Below are 10,475 nucleotides of genomic sequence, written 5' to 3' on the forward strand. Positions count from 1 at the left end.
TCCCTGTTGTGTAATACACAGTAATAGTTATCAGTTTACACTTTCCACAGCTCACAATCACTTTTGAGCGAAAGAGATCTTTAGAAGGTAGTTCAGTAGGTATATACGACAGGTCCGAGTTTGTGATGTAAATCCGCCGACAAGGATTGTCAGATTCATCAATCTAGTCAACGTGAAAATTGGAAAATGAGTTAATATCACAAATGTATCGTTTGTATAAGACTTTTCTTGTCAGTGGAAGAAGGTGGTGAGGTACATCAAAAGTGAGTTGTTTTGGGTCTTTCTTGATGTCGATTGATGGAGCCCATTGTTCATTACATAGAGCCATAGAAACAGTTTAATTGTTGGATAATTTGTTGCTCATGGTCAATTCCTCAATAAATATTTACATGGTAACCACAGAATAAAAACATAAAAAGTCTATACTCCATTCCAATTACTCAGGTGAGTCAAAAAATGTATCAAGTCATTTCTACATTGTTTCAAGTTCAAGTTCAGTGTCACGTCATAATAGTGACTTTGACATTGAGAATTTGAGGTCTCGGCTAATTAGTTCTGAGTGAAGAGAAAATTATTCCATTGTAGTGTCACAGGTTTCCAAAACCATGTCGCGTCATTCCGTATTATGCTGTGATGCTCGGTAATAAAAATGACGTCTTTTACACGAGACAATTGAACAAAACAAACTTGATTATTCTTCAATAAAAAACATTGCTTTTAAAGATGTCAAGGCAAAAAGCACAAACAATTCACACATGTCTGTATCGAACAGGGACAGGATCCAGTGTAAATCTCCTGATCCGAAAGTGCATCCATACACAACAATAACGTTACGATTTCCAGAAAGGGCAGAAAACAAATTCAGTTTTCACGGAAGAAAACCACAGTCTTTATCCTCAGTCAAAGTAGAAAGAAGGCCCTTAAACATTATAAGCACAATCAAAATGTAGCACCTACGACAAAGCAAACACCACACAGCACATTGAGAAGAAAACAACGGAGAGCCTCTATGGAGGTTCAGAGGAAGAGAGAGAGGGAGTGCGGGAGAGAGAGTGTGTGTGTGTGTGTGTGTGTGTGTGTGTGTGTGTGTGTGTGTGTGTGTGTGTGTGTGTGTGAATGTGTGTGTGTGTGCATTTTCACTGTGATCAAATTACAAATAAAAGAGAAAGGCCAGTCACCACGCACATCCTCGGCTCGCATGCAATGTATTTATATAGCAAAGGGAATGCCTGTAATTCACACATATCAATCACTTGGTCTTAAACATGCACAAGACAAAAACTTTCATATTGGGGGAGCGAGCCAATCTGAAGAGTACTCTGGTCCAGCGCGAGCGTTTTTTATTGCCGCAATCGGTTCATGTAAACAACATATGAATTGGGCATGCAGATTGAGATTGAGCTGCTCCGGTGGCGTTAGAAAACCTCACCACCACTGCTACAAATTCAAGATTGGCACAAAACACACAAGGCAAACCACAAACCTATTGCAGCATTCACGGTAGCAATGTTGACGCACGTCAAAACAAGGCAATGGAGGTGAATGCCAAGTTTGGCGCTGAGTTGCCAGACCGTCGTCAGGGAACGCGTACATCGAAATCCCGGCATATTAGAAGTGTTCAAGAACAATGACGTGACATCGAAAAACATTCGAAGACGTTTTACACTGATTCGCGTCATTCTGGCTGTAGTCTCGGTTAGACCAAACCTTCGGTGTTAGTTTGCACTCGATGCGGTCTGGTCTGCCAAGACTTCGTTTGCTGGTGACATATTTTTAGACGATTCGTCACACTGTAATGACGTCATGTCTTGTCCAATCCCTTCTTTTTTACATCTTACTGTTAGTCAAGCTTTGTTTGGTAATCGCTTGGTCTTGCGAGCAGAGTTTGTTCTTCTTTCGACAGGAATCGCTCTGATTTAGGCGTGCACACTTCGAAAGCAAGGTGCCTCTGGTTATAGGACAAGTTTTCTTCAGCTTCTGTAATTAGGCTAACTCTACGTGATACAGTATGTGCCAACAGCAAGCACGGAGTGGCACCAAAGCTTGTTTATTCATCCTGGTGATTCTTGTTGCTGTCGGTGAGTGTCATTGTCAAGCTACCTTTTCCATAATTCAGTGAAAATTAGACAGGTCATGTCTGTCTGGCTGTCTCTCTCTCTCTCTCTCTCTCTCTCTCTCTCTCTCTCTCTCTCTCTCTCTCTCTCTCTCTCTCTCTCTCTCTCTCTCTCTCTCTTGGCTGCCATTCGGCAAAGGTGTTTTTCAAACTGTTTGACGCACGGATCGCTCCTATGCTCTTGTATGGTTCAGAGCTATGGGGATATGGAAAGTATGACTCTGTGGAAAGGGTCCACCTGTTCGCGTGTAAAAAGTTTCTGAAAGTGACAATTCGAACTCCAAACAACATTGTGTATGGTGAATTGGGAAGACATCCGCTGTATATTAACTCTGCAGTCAGATGTGTGAAATACTGGTTTACACTGCTGAAGCAACCTGATTCAAGATATTCCAAGATTGCATATACAGCTTTATGTTCGCTAAAGCTCGCATTTTTCATGATCCGCCAACTTCGACCATTATTTTTAATAATCACTGACACTCGGCGTGTAACCTCTACGTATCCACCCTGTCTACAGTTGCAAGCGATCTTAACCGACTGTGAACAAGTGGCGCCTCAGAGCTGGAACACTACCGCCTTTGAGCTGTTGACGCATGGAACGTCTGTTGCACCACACTTTGAAGTAATCCCACACTTTGAAGTAAATTACTTCAAAGTGTGGGGATGTGCCCCACACTTTGAAGTAAACCCATTTTTTACTTCAAAGTGTGGGGGGATCTTCCCACACTTTGAAGTAAACTCAGTTTTTACTTCAAAGTGTGGGGGGATCTTCCCACACTTTGAAGTAACTTACTTCAAAGCGTGGGACTTTTGCATCGCCTGTTTGAGCCTGATGATTTTGTCAAAAAAAATGGCAAAGTCTTTTGGATGAGTGAACAGAAAAAGTGAGCGAGCCAAGAAACATAATGATGTTTGTTATCAGGCGTTAAGCAATGTCCCATTGTTGAGTGTGACGAAAACTCGTGATGACGATTTTAAAACATGTTGGGTCACGCATGGTCCAAACTTACATGGTCCAATCTTACATGGTCCAATCTTACATGGTCCAACCTTACATGGTCCGACCTTACATGGTCCAATCTTACATGGTCCAATCTTACATGGTCCAACCTTACATGGTCCAATCTTACATGGTCCAACCTTACATGGTCCAACCTTACATGGTCCAATCTTACATGGTCCAATCTTACATGGTCCAACCTTGCATGGTCCAACCTTACATGGTCCAACCTTACATGGTCCAATCTTACATGGTCCAATATAACATGGTCCAACCTTACATGGTCCAATATTACATGGTCCAACCTTACATGGTCCAACCTTACATGGTCCAATCTTACATGGTCCAACCTTACATGGTCCAACCTTACATGGTCCAATCTTACATGGTCCAATCTTACATGGTCCAACCTTACATGGTCCAATCTTACATGGTCCAACCCTACATGCTCCAATCTTATATGGTCCAATCTTACATGGTCCAATATTACATGGTCCAACCTTACATGGTCCAACCTTACATGGTCCAACCTTACATGATCCAATCTTACATGGTCCAATCTTACATGGTCCAATCTTACATGGTCCAATAATATATATATGGACCATGTAAGATTGGACCATGTAAGGTTGGACCATGTAAGGTTGCACCATGTAAGGTTGGACCATGTAAGGTTGGACCATGTAAGGTTGGACCATGTAAGATTGGACCATGCGTGACCCAACATGTTTTAAAATCGTCACCACGAGTTTTCGTCACACTCAACAATGGGACATTGCTTAAAGCCTGATAACAAACATCACTATGTTTCTTGGCTCGCTCACTTTTTCTGTTCACTCATCCAAAAGACTTTGCCATTTTTTTTGACAAAATCATCAGGCTCAAACAGGCGATGCAAAAGTCCCACGCTTTGAAGTAAGTTACTTCAAAGTGTGGGAAGATCCCCCCACACTTTGAAGTAAAAACTGAGTTTACTTCAAAGTGTGGGAAGATCCCCCCACACTTTGAAGTAAAAAATGGGTTTACTTCAAAGTGTGGGGCACATCCCCACACTTTGAAGTAATTTACTTCAAAGTGTGGGATTACTTCAAAGTGTGGTGCAACAAACGTCTCCCACACCGTGATTGTGTTTGGCTGCTGTTCTTTCTTTTTCTTCGTGTTTCAAACCTAGCTAAATGCATCTTACAGAATCACAACCCATGTGCCCAGGTACCAATACGTGGGAATGTAGCAATGGTGATTGTATCTGGTACGACTGGCGCTGTGATGGAGAGGTTCACTGTGATGGCAGTGATGAACAAAACTGTGGTATGTATACACGTACTGGGTTTATGGTGCTGGTGTCACGGCATTGGGTTAATTGGGGTTGGATGCACTGTGTTCGCATGTGTGTGTGTGTGTGTGTGTGTGTGTGTGTGTCTGTATGTGTGTGTGTGTGTGTGGGCGTGTACATCTATACAAATGAGGAAAAAATCTGTACACACTTGGTAACAAATGGGGAATTTGAAAAAAATGGGGATGCCAAAAAATTCCCCATTTTTTTCAACTATATTTCCTGAAAGTACATGCTTCAATTTGACGGAAAGAATGTCATAACAAACGCACTATCCGTTGTGTGAATGTGTGTATTAGCAAGTCCTCATTTGTGACCTTATACACGTATGTGTGTGTGTGTGTGTGAGAGAGAGAGAGACAGAGAGAGAGAGAGAGAGAGAGAGAGAGAGAGAGAGAGAGCGAGCGAGAGAGAGAGACAGAGAGAGACAGAGAGAGACAGAGAGAGACAGACGGAGAGAGAGACAAAGAGAGAGAGAGAGAGAGACATGTATACGGTACAACCGATTTTTATCATATTTTAATTTGTTTCATGGATAGTTCTGTTTTTCCTCCCTTAATCTATGTGTACGGTCTTAATCATTTCTAGCGAATTGGACGTGTTCACCGACTTGGTGGAAGTGCGCAAACAACAAGTGTATCTGGGGGTTCGATGTCTGTGATGGAGCGTTTGCATGCGACGATGGAAGTGACGAAATAAACTGTGGTATGTTGCAAACAGAGAGACAAGACAAGACAAGCCAAATTCGTTATCGACCTGGCAAAAACAAACCGGTGCTTTTTGACTCATCCGTGTCTGTCCGTATGGACGGCCGGTGTCACGAAATGAAACCTCTGCTGAACAATCCTTCTCATTGTGGTCAATGCGCATGCGCCAATCTTGGACTTGCGACCCTTTGACCGAACGAATAATGGGTTAGGGTTAGGATTAGGGTTAGGGTTAGGTTGTTCACGACACTTGTGTTTAGCGTTGACAGCGTGCCGGTACTTGAGTTCCGACGGATATCACGATTTTTGAGTCACTTGAGAAAAAGTGACTCTATGTAATCGGTCAGTGTTAGTCTGTCCGGCCGGCCATCCGGCCGGCCGGCCGTCCGGCCGTCCGGCCGGCCGTCCGTAGACACCACCTTAACGTTGGACTTTTCTCGGAAACTATCAAAGCGATCGGGCTCATATTTTGTTTAGTCGTGACCTCCAATGACCTCTACACTTTAACGATGGTTTCGTTGACCTTTGACCTTTTTCAAGGTCACAGGTCAGCGTCAAAGGAAACATTAGACATTTTATATCTTTGACAAAGTTCATCGGATGTGATTGAAACTTTGTAGGATTATTCTTTACATCAAAGTATTTACATCTGTAGCCTTTTACGAACGTTATCAGAAAAACAAGGGAGATAACTAGCCTTTTCTGTTCGGCAACACACAACTTAACGTTGGGCTTTTCTCGGAAACTATAAAAGTGACCGGGCTCAAATTTTATGTGAACGTGACTCATTGTGTTGTGAATAGCAATTTCTTCCTGTCCATCTGATGCCTCATATAATATTCAGAACTGCGAAAGTGACTCGATCGAGCGTTTGCTCTTCTTGTTTAACGGTGTAAACGGTCCTGCTGACCAAGGGAAACAACCCCTGCAATGAACTTATATCTGTCTACAGTGGAACCATTCACTGTAAACAGTTCCTTCCCTTCAATTGTTGGGATTAATTTAATTTTGTTTACGGTGTGCGACCCACGTGTTTTGACTTTTCCAAGATGGCGGATCGTTCTGCTGACAAGACGTAGTAACTTGAAAAGAGTGCTAGAACTTGTTATTCAGTACTGTTCTGATCTTGACCTTAGTGATGATGATAGTGGAGATGATATTTTAGATTCTGGTGACGAGTTTGTGCCAATGGACGATCATTTGGGTGATGATTCGGGCAATGAAAGTGTCGATCATGACATTGTGTATGATGAACCCATGACGTAGAAAGTTGTTTGTCTTTTGCTTCAAAGAGGTAGTTTGACTGGATGTGAAGACAACAAAAGGTATGTTCTTTCAAATGTTTCATATTATTTTGTAAAAGAGCAAGTTTCAAACTTTGCAAAAGTGTAAGGTAGGTAAGGTTATTTTGTGTTGTTTATTTATTTATTTTTTTTAAATAGGTCAAAATCGTGCGATTTGAGGGAACACAGGGAAATTTAACAATTTAGACGCGCCTCGATTATGCTTGACACTCACCAGTTCAAGTCTATTTAACAGTAATTTTTGTTTCTGATTCACCAGCAACACTCTGATTCACCAGCAACACTCTTGACATTTGAAACAGTGCATATCAGCTTCATGTTGTGAGAAAAAGTACTGCAACAGTGAGTTACTGGTGTTTCATTCAAGAACAAAAAAGTGTTTGTTTTTTTGCTTCAAATTGGATATTTTGCCTGGATATGAAGACAACACAAGGTATGTACTTTCAAATGTTTCATATATTTTCTAAAAGAGTAAGTTCCAAACTGTGCAAAAACATAAAGGTATGTAAGGTTATCTTGTGTTGTTGAGTTTTAATATTTTTTTCAAAATGGCTCTAAATCGCGCGCTGGCAGGGAACACAGGGGAAATTTAGACGCCTTGAATGAGTTAATCTCCCCCTGTTAGCGCATGCGCATTGACCGCAATGAGAAGGATTGTTCAGACAGAGTTTTCAGTTCGTGACACCGGCTCTCTGTCTCTGTCTCTGTCTCTCTCTCTGTCTCTTTCTCTCTCTCTCTCTTACATACCATTCTACACTCACAAGCTAAGAAACAATAAGACATGTTTGGAATGTGTATGTATTTAGGGAATCCAAGATTGAGAACAACATAACATAATTGAAAGTCACATACCTTTTAAAGTTACCAACTAATCTTGTAACTACATAATATGTCGTGCCGAATTCACGGAATTGACGAATTCGCAGAATCGCCAACATTTTTGCCCATTTCGTGTTTTCGGCAAAACGCTGCCCATTACGCGAAATCGGCAGCGTTTTGCCGAAACAGCGTAAAGGCTTCTAAAATTGTCCCATTTCGTAAAAGTGGCAGCCTGTCTCTTTTATTTTGGTGTCACCAGAACATTGCATTAACATTGTTTTACCTCTCTGTTATGTTGTTTTATGGTCTGTGTTGGTCTGTGTCGAGGATAACTCCGGAAATGCATGCAAACTACATTTTTCGCCATAACTTATCGATTATTGCGATATCGATCCATTAGAGTATCTAGCTTGGTAAGTGCGATGATTTCCCAGGCATTTGAGAACTTAAAAACCAAACGGTGGCTGCCGATTTCGCAACATGGGCACATTTTAGAATCCCTTACGCGTTTTCGGCAAAACGCTACCGATTTCGCGTAATGGGCAGTGTTTTGCCAATTGCAGCAAATGGGTAAAAATGTTGCTGATTCCGCGAATTCGGCACGACATATATATATATATATATATATATATATATATATATATATATATATATATATATATATATATATATATATATATATATATATGTATAGGTTACAACACGAGTGGTTTTTTATATGGCTTGTATTTCAGTCAAGACCCAGCGGATGAATATCATCGGGAGACACGAGCCTTTGGCGAGTGGCTCTCGATTGATATTCCCGCTGGGTCTTGACTGAAATACAAGCCATATAAAAAACCACGAGTGTTGTAATCTGTATATCCCATTCTACCATCAAACACAAAGTGTAGACTACTAGCGGCACTGTTGCGATCTGTGGAGTTTGAAACAGTGTTTTCAGCGAGACTTGGCCTTTTTGCAACCTTAAACTAAGTGACCGTCGCTGAAAAAATAAAACGAATGAGTGCATCTATAAGTACGCGGTAACACTACTTTCAGACCGTTTAAAAGCTTTAAGTAAAGGTTCATAAGTTGCAAGAAAGTAATGAAGTCGTATAGAAATCCATTTAGTTGAAGCGCACAATTCTTTTGCGTTTCAGGTCGGCGGAACGGGGAAACCGGTTTGGCCCCCATTTGGCTTACTCGACTCGATTCAGAATCGATTCCACGTTGTTTTTTTCGAACGCATTATTATACAATTAGTCTTATTGACAGAGAAGCAAATTTTAGGGAACACATATGTAGATTTAACCATTTGCTCCCTATTTGAAATGTATCTACATGTTTTGCGAGTGTGTTTGCATGAACCTAAACTGGTATGGGTGCGAGGAAAACAGGACCCAAGTCTGTCACCGCCGCTTGATTGCATTTTGAAAGAATATGACTGGATTACGGAAAAATACACACATGTTAAGTTCTTAGATACCTTCATCGCCAATGTGGACTTACTGCAGAGCCAGGCAAAAGAGTAGACTTGCTCGCAAAACACGTGAAACAGCTGATGATAGCGAAGCCCAACCGTGCCAGGTAAGGACGGTCTGACAGATTCTCAAAAGTCGTCTGCTAACGAAGCAAGGGGAGGGTACTCGTGTTTTTGTTTTGGTTCGCTAGCATCTGGTTATCTTGTAAGTTGAATGTTCGTTTTTTCCCACCTGCATTGCTTTCATAATGAAAGAAACGTTTGCTTATTGCATCTCATACATCAGATCAGTTCTGAGATTCATTTTTGCGTGCAACTGATATGGTTTTCTGAGCCGTGCAATACGATTTTGGAACTTCATACAAATGTGTCACATTGTTCGGCGCGAGGTCAAAGGTCGGGAGCAAAGTAGTTCTTCGCCCAAATCGGAATCTGCACTATCATATATTTTTTTGAGTCCATGATGTATTTATTGAGCTATAAAAATACAACATATATACCCATACTGAATTAACAGAGACAAAGAAGGGAGGTCATGGGATATATATATATATATATATATATATATATATATATATATGTATAGGTTACAACACGAGTGGTTTTTTGAGTCACTTGAGAAAAAGTGACTCTATGTAATCGGTCAGTGTTAGTCTGTCCGGCCGGCCGTCCGGCCGGCCGTCCGGCCAGCCGTCCGTCCGGCCGGCCGTCCGGCCGGCCGTCCGTAGACACCACCTTAACGTTGGACTTTTCTCGGAAACTATCAAAGCGATCCGGCTCATATTTTGTTTAGTCGTGACCTCCAATGACCTCTACACTTTAACGATGGTTTCGTTGACCTTTGACCTTTTTCAAGGTCACAGGTCAGCGTCAAAGGAAAAATTAGACATTTTATATCTTTGACAAAGTTCATCGGATGTGATTGAAACTTTGTAGGATTATTCTTTACATCAAAGTATTTACATCTGTAGCCTTTTACGAACGTTATCAGAAAAACAAGGGAGATAACTAGCCTTTTCTGTTCGGCAACACACAACTTAACGTTGGGCTTTTCTCGGAAACTATAAAAGTGACCGGGCTCAAATTTTATGTGAACGTGACTCCCAGTGACCTCTACACTTTGACGTCTGCTTCGGTGACCTTTGACCTTTTTCAAGGTCACAGGTATGTCTTGAAGGAAAAAAATTGAAATATCATATCTCTGAAACTATTCATCGGATTTGATTCAAACTTTATAGGATTATTCTTTACATCAAATTATTTACATCTGTATTGTGTTGTGAATAGCAATTTCTTCCTGTCCATCTGATGCCTCATATAATATTCAGAACTGCGAAAGTGACTCGATCGAGCGTTTGCTCTTCTTGTTATATGGCTTGTATTTCAGTCAAGACCCAGCGGATGAATATCATCGGGAGACACGAGCCTTTGGCGAGTGGCTCTCGATTGATATTCCCGCTGGGTCTTGACTGAAATACAAGCCATATAAAAAACCACGAGTGTTGTAATCTGTATATCCCATTCTACCATCAAACACAAAGTGTAGACTACTAGCGGCACTTTTGCGATCTGTGGAGTGTGAAACAGTGTTTTCAGCGAGACATGGCCTTTTTGCAACCTTAAACTAAGTGACCGTCGCTGAAAAAATAAAACGAATGAGTGCATCTATAAGTACGCGGTAACACTACTTTCAGACCGTTTAAAAGCGTTAAGTAAAGGTTCATAAGTTGCAAG

General features: G+C 41.3%; 1 protein-coding gene across 2 annotated transcripts in view; it reads left to right on the forward strand.

The window, feature by feature from the left end:
- The first annotated feature begins 1,828 nt into the window (after positions 1–1,828).
- LOC138973836 (low-density lipoprotein receptor-related protein 2-like) overlaps positions 1,829–10,475 on the forward strand; it is a 29,197-nt gene continuing 20,550 nt past the window's right edge. Inside the window, exons 1-3 of one of the 2 annotated variants that reach the window (XM_070346546.1) lie at positions 1,829–2,078; positions 4,305–4,424; positions 5,038–5,154. In XM_070346546.1, the coding sequence (XP_070202647.1) occupies positions 2,009–2,078; positions 4,305–4,424; positions 5,038–5,154 (307 nt within the window). In that variant the 5' untranslated portion in view covers positions 1,829–2,008. The remainder of the gene's footprint in view (positions 2,079–4,304; positions 4,425–5,037; positions 5,155–10,475) is intronic. The other variant, XM_070346547.1, reaches the window with a different exon arrangement.

Source organism: Littorina saxatilis, linkage group LG8 (assembly GCF_037325665.1).
Source record: "Littorina saxatilis isolate snail1 linkage group LG8, US_GU_Lsax_2.0, whole genome shotgun sequence".
Lineage (NCBI taxonomy): Eukaryota > Metazoa > Mollusca > Gastropoda > Littorinimorpha > Littorinidae > Littorina > Littorina saxatilis.